This window comes from Panonychus citri, unplaced genomic scaffold (assembly GCF_014898815.1).
Source record: "Panonychus citri isolate SS breed McGregor unplaced genomic scaffold, ASM1489881v1 Contig00141, whole genome shotgun sequence".
In the NCBI taxonomy this organism is placed as follows: domain Eukaryota; kingdom Metazoa; phylum Arthropoda; class Arachnida; order Trombidiformes; family Tetranychidae; genus Panonychus; species Panonychus citri.
In genome coordinates, this window is record NW_026515546.1 from 2,164,856 (window position 1) to 2,179,177 (window position 14,322).

A 14,322-nucleotide genomic window follows, 5' to 3' on the forward strand; every position below is an offset into this window, starting at 1 on the left:
CATTCCCGCAGAATTTTTGATAGCCTAGAGCGATAATTTTTGAACCAAACATACTGTTTATGTAATTGTTTCGAATACTTCGATATTCAATAATTGAATGAATTGTTGAAGATACTCAATGAAACTTGCTGAATTGTAAGCGGTTTCTTTACACTCGTAGAAAAACAATTGCAGGTGGTTCATTGCCGCGGAAATTGAGAAACTTTTATCGCGAACAGCACCAACACCGAGATTAGCTCTATTACCTTGCTTTGACCAACCGTATCTTAATCCAGCATGAACTTGTATTCCAGTTTCATCTAAGAAAAAGTTCTTATCACGATCACTAGTATCTAATCGTAAAAAATCAATAGCATAATTGTAACGATAATCCTTCAATCCAGGTGTATTCCTTCTAACAGGTACAAATGATCTACTGAAGAAAATGAAATCCACTATATCTCCACTGCAACGTACAGTTGATTGGCAAACATCGATATCGTAATTTTCTTTAATTTTATCAACTAAATCATCCATTGCTGCAGTTTCAACCTAACCATTCACTCATCTTATTCACTATTTCATGCTTTTGTAGAGGTCATAACCTTTAGGTTGGAAGACAAGTGTAATAAATTCTTCCCCACCCCCGTTTCTTGCTCGTTGCAAACTGTTTCTTTTTGGTTGGGACGACTGTATTTAGATCATAACTCTTGAAACGATTGTTATAAGTGAAACGAAAAATTTTTCGAAGATTATTCTGATTAAACATTCACTCAACTCTTTACCTTGCCAATTGAAAACATTTTTAACAACTTGACTTAGAACTGAATTCAGTTATAGAACATGCAAACAAGATTTGCAATAACAAATGAACATTATTTATCAGCGAATGACTGAATTAAATTTGCTAGTTTACAAATAGTAACAATGATAATACGAAGAAGAAAAAACCTCTCATGAAAATAGATAACATTTTCATGGAGATAGCTGAAGAAAAAAGAAAATATTTTTCATTTTTATTTATTTTCGAAAGTATTTGAACTTTTATTTTTTCAGCGAATCAAAAAAGTTCACGTAATCATAATAAATATCACAATAGTCATAATGATAACAACAATAATCATGGTGATAATATTATTTGCACCAAATACTGAGCATTTGATTATTTGAACAAAGAAAAATTTTTCTCTAAATACAAACCAAGGTTAAGAATTGCAACTTTTTTTATTAAATCATTTGAATGTTAATATTATCATGAACTGATGTCATGGTGATGATACTAAGATGAATAATTCTGAATGATTGTCTGAATTTTCTCAAAGGATAGAGATAATATAATCCAACTAAATTTGATTAAGGTCAATAATTTGATTTCTTTTGTTGATTATTGCGTTAACTGTGATACTTTTGAGCATCATTTTGATTATCTTTACAATTCAAATCTTCGAGGTTTATGATAATGTTCAGAACTTTTATTTTTCTTTAACAAAATCTTCTGTTCCATTTTAATTGAATATCATGGATTTTTTTTCTCTCACTTGCTTCATGGTGTAAATTGATCTTAATCAATTCTGGTGTTTCCATTGTTAATCGAAATGAACTTTTTTTTATTTTTCTATCTTTTCCTCTTCTCCCTCTATCATGAACATTAGAAAAGAAATGATTATGTACATGATGAATTGAATTTCTACCTTATGATTTTCTATGGGTTCATAATGTGAATCTTAACAGGGAAAATGAAAATTTCATGGGCATCTGATTTCATTCATATGGAGATAAAGAGGAAACCACATTAGGAAGAAGGTCAAAGATATTGAGATGGAAACTTAATCTAAATAATGAATCCAATTCCAATTTAGATGTAATCATAATGACGATTATCTCAATGAGAAAAAGTGAAATGTTTACTGTGAATAGAATTTCAAAATCAACCAAGAGAAAGTTAAATAAAAACCATGGTAATTTCATGATGATGGAATCAGAATGAACAAGGTTCTAAAAAGAAGATAAAAGATTTTCTTTTCTCAGATTTCTTATAGTAAATGATAAATGAACTTTAATTTAGTGTAAATAATGGATTGTCATTCATTGGAAAATGGTCACTATTCAATGTCCAGTATGCTGATTTTTTCTCAGAATTTTAAAATATTTCCAATCGCAAATACAAATAAATAGCGTTTTAACTTTTTCCTCTCGATTCTTCTCACAGTTGATTCGTTCTGATGTGATCTAACTTTCGATCTGGGCTGAGCATTACAATGTCCATGGAATCATGATAAAACCTATCAACTGAAATTGTCAGAGTTTTGAAAATATTTGATTCCATTTCATGGAAGATTCAACTATAAACTCAAATTCTCACCAACTGGATGATGAACCAGATGAGAATGTCTATCTGTCCAAGTGTAAAAAACTCAGCACTGGGTAAGTTTTAATGGTGGAGAAAAAAAGAAAGAAGAAAACCAATTCTCTTCAATCAAAAGTTCGAAATGTATTATCTTTTCCATGAAATTATGAACATTTCCAATTCTGAGAATTTTAAAGTTTCTCTTCCTTCTATTCTTACATGATTCTCATGTTAATTGTTAGATAATTAATACTGAACCAGATAGATTATTCTCACAGAACTTTTTTTTCATTACGATCTCTTTTTAAACTTTCTAACAAACTTGATACATTTTGTTCAAATTTCATGATGAAAAGTTGAGAAGAGAAAAAAAAGTTCAGAGTTGATTTAAATTTTCCAGACTCATCAGTTCCATGAACACAACGAGAAATTATCATGAACCTATTTTCACACCCACAGATTAGAGTGAGAAGAAAAAAACTACTACCATGAAAGTGATGAGAAACTTATATATATATAAGGAAGGAGAAAATGAGTTGCAGGGTAAATTCTGGATGAAGATCATCATCAAGATAGATATAAGGATATAATATATCCTTCCAATTGATTTTGATCATGTTCTCAACTATCATTATCATGGAAACTTGAACAAAGTTCATTTTGACTGAGATTGTGAACAAATAGATGAACAGGAGGAGGAAGAAGAGGAGGAGAGTGGGAAAACTTTTTCCTCCACGACATGATAAGGGTTGGAATTAAAAGACTAAGAAGTAACATTAAAAAAAGCAATACACAGATCAAGAGACGATCTCTGAGCTATCAGAACTTTTTTCACCGAGATTCATGATACTCATCTGATCTTTATGGTAAAAAAAAGTAATCGATACCGTCTGAACTTGTGAGCTCAGAACTTTTTTTTTCACCTTCAATTTATAATTACCACCAATGAGATAGAATGAGAAATGTTACTCTCACCTTTTAATCAGTTGATTTAATTGTGATTAAGAAAAAAACAATCAAGTAAATCGGCAACAACGTGAACTAAAATTGGGAAACAAAATTATCTCAATTGAGAATCATTCTGATTTATGATTAAACCACTTGAATATTAATTGAACTTTTTTGTTGATCAGCAATCAACTTGATTGTATTTTAGCTCAGTTGAGATAATCATGATTAAGATAGAGACACAATATAAAGATTAACAGAGTTAATTGTTAAACATTGATGATAGTAAACGTTTTCTATTGTTTTTTTTAATGAAAATAATAATAAAAAAAAGGAGAAGACTTTTAGTTTAATTAACAAACAATCAGTTTGGATTTTAATTGCTGATTAACATTCAATGTTGGTTATCAATCAATTGATTAGTTTAAATGATCAACATGCACAATCAGATAGATTTTATTAAATCATTTACAATCAACTGATGGAAATAAGAGTTTCGTCAAAGATTAAGATGAGCCAACAATCAGTAAATTGTTGAGATTAAATTACAATTAAGGTTCACTAGAAGGCGCCAATTGTTTAACATTTGATTTTCGTCCAATAATTGATTATGTTAACATTTAAATCTAGAGACTGATCCAAGTTTACTTATAATCAGCTGATGATGATGATGATGATGATGAAGATGAAGATGCTCATCTTCATGAACTCATTTAAATGTTAATCGTCTTCACCATCTTTCCAATGTTAAATGTTCAAATATGGAGTAGAAAAAAATTCAACTAAATCCCGTTAATTAACCATTTAGATTAATATTCAATTTAACCAACGATTAAAAGTACTTTTAATTATTAATACTCTTTTTTTTCTGTGACCATTTAATCATTTGAATCTTGATTTTCATTTGAAATGAATTGATTACAATTTAAACTGATTCTACATTCCTTAATTATCTTCCCATAGGATTGAATTGTGTTCAATTAGTAAACATCATCACCACGACCATCCAATTAATCGTGTCTCCGATAATTTCATGATGAAATCATCTGGATTAATCAATTTAACTCAACATGTAATTAAAACGTTAAAACCATTTGGAAGCCTTTTGTTATCATCTTCATTATCATTATTACTGTTAATTACTCTAATTTGTTTACCTGTATCAATTGAGGGTCAATCAGCTGATGGACAACAACAAGTAGCCATTGGAATCAATATTGACCCTAATAGTTTAAGCGACATCTCTTCACGTGAACAATTAGATGATAAAATTTTATCCTCATCAACTTTAGATCCCACATCATTTTCATCATTTTCACCTTCATCTTCACCTTCACCTTTATCATCCTCTTCTCAACCACCATCACAATCATCTTCAACATCATCATCCCAACAACAAGTATCATCTTCATCTTTATCTCTATTATCTTCTGTATTATCATCATTTGAATCAACATCAGATATTCAATCATCATTTTCATCCCTATTAATTGCACCTTCATCGATTAACTCACTCACTTCAGATCTATCGTTATCTTCATCATCAAATGTTTACTCTAATCGAACCTCATCTGTCCATCGATTAAGCTGTAAAGATGGCCTAGTTTTACCCGTTTGGCGGCCATTGGAAAACCTTTCCAGCGGCGATGTGATCGTCCGAGGATTACTCTATTTTTTTAGCCTTGTCTACCTTTTTGTTGGTGTTTCCATTATAGCGGATAAATTTATGGCCGCTATTGAGGTGATCACTTCCCAGGAACGAGATGTTAAAATAAAAAAGGCCAACGGAGAGTATCAAGTCATCTCAGTTCGTATATGGAATGAAACAGTTTCCAATTTAACCCTTATGGCTCTTGGCTCATCGGCACCCGAAATATTATTATCAATTATTGAAGTTTATGCACAAAACTATGAGGCCGGTGAACTTGGACCTGGAACAATTGTCGGCTCAGCGGCTTTTAATATGTTTGTCATTATCGCTGTTTGTGTTTGGGTTGTCCCCTCAACTGAAGTGAAAAAAATTAAACACCTAAGGGTATTTTTTGTTACCATGGTTTGGTCAGTTTTCGCCTACATTTGGCTTTTTATAATTCTATCCGTTATCTCACCTGGAATTGTTGACCTGTGGGAAGCCTTTCTTACTTTTGCCTTCTTCCCGGCCACCGTGTTAACCGCTTGGATTGCCGATCGTCGTCTTCTAATCTACAAATACCTGTCCAAAAACTACCGTATGAATAGACGAGGTGTAATTGTACAGGGTGAAGGTGGTGATGGGGAAGATGTTGAAATGGGAGATAAAATGATTTCAAATCATATTGATGATCAAAGTGGATTAACTGTAAACACCTCATCGAATCATCATCATCATCATCATGGTGGAATGTTCAAAGTGACCGATGAAGATATTGAGGTTAATGAAGATGCCAAAGAATTTGAAGAGCATCGCCGAGAATTTATTGGAATACTTCGTGAGCTTCGAAAAAACACCCTGAAGCACCAATGGAAGATATTGAGTACATGGCAAGAGAAGAGATAATAAATCGTGGACCTAAAAGTCGAGCCTTTTATCGTCTTCAGGTAAAACTTGATTTTCTCTCTCTCTCTCTCTCAAATCATTTTCGATACATATATTATATGACCTTATCTTTGAGAATCCATTAGTTGTCATATACAATTAGTTGATTCTTATTATTGCAAATATCCTTAATCATCTGATTATCTTATTGTTTCAACAATTTCCTTTTTTACCTTAATCATTCACTCAGCCCTCACACCCAATGAACTTATTGGTTCATGTTAATCAACAATGAATTATTTATCATGTCTCAATAGCTTCTTACATGAATCATTCATTGAGTTAAGAAATTACTTTGATATTATCTCTCTCTCTCTCTCTCTCTCTCTCTCTCTCTCTCTCTCTCTCTCTCTTTATCTTCATCACAATCAATAAATCAAGTTGATTAAGTGTTGATTCAGTTTTGTTATAAGTGCAAGTTGATAACTAATAATATGATTGATATCGAATCCTAATTCCTGATGGTCATGAATAGAATTGAACTAATATAAAGTAACATGAATGGTTTATATTTACAAGTATCAATTTTTTTTATTTACCATCAACTGAAAATATATCAGATTATTCAGAATGAAAGTTTAGAAGTATTTTTTACTTTTTCTATTTCTTAACTTTCCAATGTTTACTTTCAGTTTATACCCTGAGGCAATTCGAGTTTCAATTCTCGATGATAACAAGGAATAAGAAATGAAGAAGAAGAAGAAAGAAAGAGAGAGAGAGAGAATAAATTTCATGACAATTTGATGAAATTGATTATTATCCAACTATGAACAATGACAGGAAGGTCAAAAGTGGACGGAAATTGATTTCAACGATTTATTCTGAAAAATGATTCATATTGTTCAGAACTTTTTTTCCATTCATCTAATATAAAGTTAACCTTGACTTTTGACCTCGAAAAAAAAACATTAATAATAACAAGGAAACAATCAACTGGACATTACGATTTTATCGTTTACCATATAATGATTAAAGAAAAGTTGAGTTGGAAGATCCTATGAATTCCAGATTCAGGGAAAATTCTGATTCTTAAAGATTCAGAAAATTATGAGTAATATTAATATTCCATCTTCCATTAATATATTTTCTTTATTTTCTCTTTTTTTCATTCTTTTGTAAGTCAAGATTGATTATCTTTTTTGTTTCATTCACTTTTATCGTTACGATTTCTTGGTTATTCAGTTAATCTCATCTAACTCTGACTCTCTCCCCAACTCCCAGGTATTAATATTATTAAAATGAATCGATAATCAATGATAATCAACATCAATCATTTAAATTATCGAAAAATTTAATGAGAAAAATCAATCAATAGGTCAAAGGGATTTTTCATAGGATTTTGGGTGTTGTCATATTGAAAAGATATTGGAAAAGTCAATTTATTCAATTGATTCGAAACTGTTATTTCCAAGTGTGATGACCACTGGTCAACACAATTGGTTACCTTTAAATTGTCGGTGATTTGTTTTTTTTTATTTCTCGTTCAAATGGTTGACCCAGATTTTGAATTTTTTTCTCTCACTTCTTTGCAAAGGGAGACACTTGGAACGATAATAATAGAAAACTGTTCAGTTGAATAGATTCAGTGAATACATGGAATAAGATGAAGATAATGTTAACATGACCATGATGATGATTATTATGATTGGAGAGAAGAAAAATTTTCTCATTGAATTGAAATTTTTTTTTATTCTCTATTTTCAATCTGTGGAAAACTAAAGTTAATGATGAGCTTTTACCTTGGAATCACCATGGAAAAAAAGACTGAGACTGAATGAGTAATAGTTCTGGAAGAGATGAAAATGTTATCAATAAACAGTCAAGGTCTAAATTGAGAATGAAAATGAAGAGGAGGATGAGGATGAGGATAAAAGGATGAGGTGAAATATTTTATTCCAAAAACAAGTTATTCCAATAATATCTTCAAGTTTGTATCAACATGATGATCACTGGAAATAATCATGAAAATGAATTACTTTTTGAAACATTTTCCATCCTCATCTTGATTCACTAATCATTTCAGTGACTTAATTACAAATGAAAGTTAATAAGCTTTAATTGTATTAAGCTCACCGATTAATTAATCATCATGAAATGAAAAAAAGTTTCATGATGAATTTTTAACAAGGTTAAATTGTTATAATCTGTTTTCTCACACTCATTAGATTCAATTGAAAATTAAATGAACAATTTAGGTGAAAAAAGATGCGGGAACAGGTAGAGAAAAGGTAGACAGGATGAATCGAGAATAATGATTCAGAAGCGATTCTAGGACTGATTTTCTCATCAGAACTTTTTGAAAAATGAATTTTTTTTGGCGGGAAATTGGAAATTTTTTTCCAATATTAAATAGACAATTAAATTGTATCAATTATCATTATTAACTAAGGTTATCATGAGTGATGGTTTAAAGTTTTATCATGATGATTAAGTTGATGGATATAAAAAAAAGGGATAATGACGGTGTGGTTAAGATGAAGATGTGAATATGAATGATGATAATATCCATCAATCATTTCTGAGTTTTTTTCCATGGTAAATTCATGATGGAAACTTTCAGAATGGTTCATCTTGATTAATATTATTGAGTTTTAACTTAAATACTATCCAAGAGACTCTTCAGATTTCAACCATGAATTTCATGATAATGATTAACACAATTTTCATCTCTACTATTTATCACCTTTGTCCATGAGTTTCCAGGCTCCTCATGAATGAATTATCACCATGATTCTTATATATCTCTCGTATTGACTAATTCAAGAATCACTTGACCTTGAAAAATATCAATACTTATCATGAAGATGATATATTGATTATCCTCAAGATATTGATCATAATCATCTTATTAAAATTTGGTAGACAATCAAAACTTATCAACAATTTGATTATCAGTTTATTTAACCAATTCAAGTTAATTAACAGAGATTATAATTTAATCATAATAATAGATTTGGTTCAACAGTTGATCAATCAATTGCTATTCAAATATAAACTGAATTAATTTGATTTGATTTGTTATTTGATTTCTAATGATTTGTCAGGTGATTTAAATTGTTGAGATGATTTTGAAAATCGTTCAACCATATTAGCCAATCGTATGGAAACTTATTTATAAATTACTTTCAATCAACTGATTGTGTTTAATTAATTCTCATATTGGAGAGGTAAAAACAATCCTACAATTAAATGATTGTTGATTGTTAATTGTGAAGAAACATTTTTAGCTGTTAAGTTTGTGATTCAATTAAATTCAATGTCCAGTTAAACAATTTAATCATTTAATTGGTTTCCAGTTAAATCATTTGATTGGTTTGATCAAATTTTCCGTTCATCCCAATGATATATATTAGATTTCATTGTAATTGATCACAATTTGTTATCCAAACAATTAAATCAATGTCAACAATCATTTTTAATCAAAGATATCAAAGGTATATTCAATTAAAAGAAAAGGAAAAAAATATCTATCGAAAACAAGATTTTCTGTAATCATTTTTCATCATATTGATGGAGATGAAGATGAAGATGATAACATGATGATATTAATAGTTATCATCCTCATCCTGAAGATGATGAGGATGATAAGATGATTATAATCTGTCAACAAGTATTGATTGAAAGTCACCAATATAAACAAGTTTATCTCATATCCTGTCAATATCAATTGTGATATTTTCTGTTATATTTAGTTGAAAGATCATCATGGAAACTTTTTCCATGTAGAATTTTAAATTTTTTTTGAAAATGGAAATTGAATTTTCTAGTTAATCCCAATTGTTAAAAGCTAAAAATCATTCATGGGTCAACAATTTAATCATTATAATCCGCTGGTCATCAAATTGACAATGATTATCATTAACTTTAAATTCAAAGTTAAATGTATCAGATTGATAATATTATTTGGATATAAAAAAAAACTAGAACTTCAAGTTTAGTTCATTGAAATGATAATTTCCAACATGATGATGATGATTATCATGGTGGAATCTTTTCAAAGGTAAAGTTACACAATTTAGGAGATACAATTGAAGATGAAGATAATCACATGAAGATAAAATCTGAAAATAGACTGAACCTTATCATGGATAACCTAAATTCATCATTTTGGAATAATGTCAACATGAAGGGACGAGAAAAAAAAATAAAAGTTCTGCCAAAAAGAAAAAAATTCATTTACAAACTCAACTCATTCGAATTTCTCTTTCTCTCTTATCATGTTTATCTTTACAATTTCTCTTTCGAATTTACTGTCTATAAAGTTCCAAATCTTGATTAGATTTATAACCATTACCATGATGGAATATGTAACTTTCATTTTCGACTCCATTTTGTTTTTCTCTTCTCATTCGTACAGATTCTTAGATTCATGGAATAACTTTTTCCATGGTCATCGTTTTTTCTTCGTCACAGTTTCCATCTCATCCCGATGATGATGATGATGATGATGATTCTTTTGATGATTTTGTTTATCCAAAGTCCGGTTGTTAATCTTGAAAGCAAAAAAGAAACAAAATTTGATCTTATCCCAAATACTTATTACATGTTACATATCTTGACCATTGTCCATTTACATTAGTCCTTAACTTTCATGGTCATTAAATGTTAGTATTATCTGTCTTTCTCTTTCAATGAGTTTTTCTCATCATGTTGCAAATTGTTGTAATAATGAAACACAAAAAGATCTAGATGTTTTCATCTGATTATGATCAGAATGAATCTACTGGTAATCAACATGATGATGAACAATTAAGTTACGAATTAACTTGAATTCATTAATCTGGTAACACAATTTAATGTCAAAACATTACCAGTCCTCCAATTAGATGTGTGATCAAAATCTAACCAATTAACTTTGATTAGTAAAACTCACAATGTAAAGGATTAAGCTTAAGTCTCTACAAAATTGATCACCATCATAATCACAGTTAATGAACAATCAGTAAATTGTTACATTTGAATTGTTTCTTTACTTGCATGTTATTATCGATCCAATTTATTTCCATTGATTGTTTTGTCCATTTTAAGCTTTGTTAACTCAATTAATTTCCCATTCTTTTTTTGGTACCTTTAGGCTACCAAAAAGTTGACCGGTGGTTCGGCTATGGTCAAGAGAAGAGTGGAAAAGGTGGAAGATAAAAAAGATGGACTTGGAAAGAAGGATGAAAACTTGATCAGAATTTTTTTCGATCCAGCTCATTATACGGTCATGGAAAATGTTGGTCACTTTTACGTTACCGTTAATCGAGAAGGTGATACCGCTCGGTCAATCGCCATCGATTTTACCACCGAGGATGGAACAGCAAATGCCGGTTCTGATTATATTGGTGTTTCGGAGACGATTGTTTTTTTTCCTGGAGAAATCCAGAAACAGGTAAGTCACCCAATCCATTCATCACTTGCTTGCAAGTTTACTCAATTGTCGTGCTAACAATCAAGGTAAACAATCAATAAATGACAGTTATTGATCCTGTAACTTTAGTATTGATGTAGACATTTGATTCACATCGTTGACGATTTAACTTTTTATCGGATAAAAAATTATTCTATTCAACTGTATGTACACAAAACAATTGAATTTTGTTCAATCAGTTTCGGTGAAAATTTAATAACTACAATCAAAATGTGATTAAGATTTAGTTTTTCATGATTTAATTGGATTTTGGAAAGTCGATTGTTATTACTTTTTGTTTTGGAAATGATAATAATTTTTACGATTCAATTGATTTTTCTAGGTAACGATTCATGTTATCGACGATGATGTTTTCGAGGAAGATGAACATTTTTACTGTCGATTGTCAAATCCTCGATATGTTAATAATGATGGACGAGAATTGGGAAAGGGAGACAAGGATTGGCCTAGGCTACATTTGGATACACCGCCGATTGCAACGGTAATGATTCTGGATGATGATCATTCTGGTGTATTTGGATTCAAAGAGTCTTTGGTTGAAATCTCAGAATCAGTTGGACCTTGTCCCATTCAAGTAAACCGAGTGTCCGGTGCTAGAGGGCAAGTTATACTTCCCTTTAAAACAATTGAAGGAACAGCTCGTCATGATCGTGATTTCGTCCTACATGATGGAGAACTAATTTTCGAAAACAATGAGACAAGGTAAGTAACATTTTCTCTCTCTCATCAACAAATCCGCAAAATTTCCATAAATCGTCTAATTATTATCGATCAGGGTGAAAGTTCATCTACCGAATGAATGATTACGATGAAGTTAAAATTATCTTGAAATTATCAGAAACGAAAGAGAAAAGTTCAGTTGGAACTTTTTCTCTCATCTTCTTTTCTCTTGAATATTTTGCAATTTTTTTTTCGCTCTCACTTAACGTAATTATTATTATCATTTTTATCATGATTAATATCATCATAATGATTATGAGTAAGATGATGATGATGCTCATGATGATGATCAATTTGATGACTTTAATGATGATAAATCGTTGAACAACTTTGAATTTGAAACCGTAACTCATTACCATTGATGCTCATGCTGAGGGTTCATGATGTTTTTCAGAGCCATTATAATGATAACCAGAATTTTTGAGAACTTTTTTATTTTCACCCCATTCGATTCATAGAGGAAAAAAACTTATATGTATACATTTTCACTCTCGAACAATTTTCCTCGAAACCTGACAAGTTACCAACCCACATCACCCACTTTCCTCCTCATCTATTATCCAGAACTATTATCGTAACATATTAAAACATTGCTGACCAGACTCATTCTATTGTCCATGTAATAGTAATAACATTTCTCGAATTTGAGGAGAAGAAAAAAAAACAACAAAAATCGACGAAAAAAAAAACTTTTCTCTTATTAAATCAACTATTATTAATTCAGTTTCCACTGGAAACTTTGTTCGGACAGAATTGGTTCTAATCGAAAAGTTCATGATATCAGTTACCTTTATTGTTATTATTAGATAATGTTCCAAGTGATAGAAAAATGCTCTGAAACTTATCAACTTTTTCAAGATTCTGCTGATTCTCATGAAAATTTTATACTCATTGAAAATACGGTTACATGGATTTCGTTACAAGAAAATAAACTTTCAAAAGTTCAACTTTGAGATTATTATTAGTTTATTGTAAACACTTAATTGTTGATTATTGATTGAGCTCATACTCATATTATCATTATCATCTTGAAACTGAATCAAAATGATTAAAAGTTAATTGTAACACTCAATCATTCAGGAGATTATCATGGAAGTAAAAAAAAATAAACTGTCAACTTGAACAATTGAGTCAATATTTAATTTGGTCATCATTAATTTTCATTGAGAAACATTTACATTGTAATCACCAACCAACAAATCAATTAGTTGTTAATTGTTTACACTTGTTAATAGTATATGAAAATTAATTGTTCATCTAAATTTAAATTGATTGTTTGTTACTTGTAATAGGATAATGTATTTACTTATGAATAATTGTTGTAACAATTCAAAGTCAAATCTATTTGATAAATGATTGTAAACTCATCGGGATTTTTTATTTTGATATAATATCGATCAATTAATTGAATTGAATTGAATTTCATTAATTTTATCTTCTGGTGGGATTTCATAATTATCATGATTAAACACAATTAATTTGGATCAGGGAAAATTGAATTAGATGAAAATGAAAACAAAAACAAACAATTGATTATTCAATAAATGTCACTTTCATTTTAATCGCCTTCACTTTAACGACACTCTGATAAACATCATCATCAGATTGGCACAAAGTCAAATAGCCTGAGGGGGTTATAGTGACATTGTATAACTTTAATAAAGTCAATCAATGAGCTGCTTGGAAGATCAAATAATCGTCAAGATGAAACGAGAGAGAGAGAGAGAGAAAGAGAGAGAGAGAGAGTCATGAAAGATGACAGGTAATGGTGGGAAGTGGAGATGAAGATGATAAAGAAGATAAACATTGTGTGAATTCAATGATCTCCATGCAAACTGATCTACAGGGGAGAGTCAATTTCTCTCTCTCTCTCTCTTATTTTCTTGTTGACAGTTTCTGTAAATAGAATCAATTTTTTGTTCTCACCTTTATCTTCTCTTTTTATCCTCATCCTTATATTTACCTTTCTCTAACTGAATGTATCAGCCCTGAAGCAGATTCGATCCAACAAAACGATAATCTAACCTTTTTTGCCTTAGCTCACCTTCAGTCCAGAAAAAATAAACGAACTATGAAATTAAACTGAACTTACTCACTACACTATCCAGATTATCATGATTGTTATTATTATTTACTATGAGTATAAACATCAACAATGAACAAAAGTATAACTGATATTTTGTGTCTTCTTTTCCTCTCCCAATTTCAATTCTGTTTATCTTTCATCTTGAGTTTTGTTTCCATGGTGAAAAACTTTCCGTCCCCTAATAGTCAACCTTTTGTTAGAAAATATCATAATCTTAACCCATTAAACTAACATGATATTCAGTTAATTAAACG

The 14,322-nt window shown here is 30.2% G+C and overlaps 1 protein-coding gene across 1 annotated transcript in view; it reads left to right on the forward strand.

Moving 5' to 3' along the window:
- Positions 1 to 14,322, forward strand: part of LOC128395449 (sodium/calcium exchanger 3-like) — a 58,832-nt gene that overhangs the window by 34,095 nt on the left and 10,415 nt on the right. The window contains 5 exon segments of the mRNA XM_053355877.1: positions 2,189 to 2,403; positions 4,238 to 5,754; positions 5,757 to 5,851; positions 10,924 to 11,223; positions 11,585 to 11,964. Of these exon segments, the coding sequence (XP_053211852.1) occupies positions 2,309 to 2,403; positions 4,238 to 5,754; positions 5,757 to 5,851; positions 10,924 to 11,223; positions 11,585 to 11,964 (2,387 nt within the window). The 5' untranslated portion in view covers positions 2,189 to 2,308.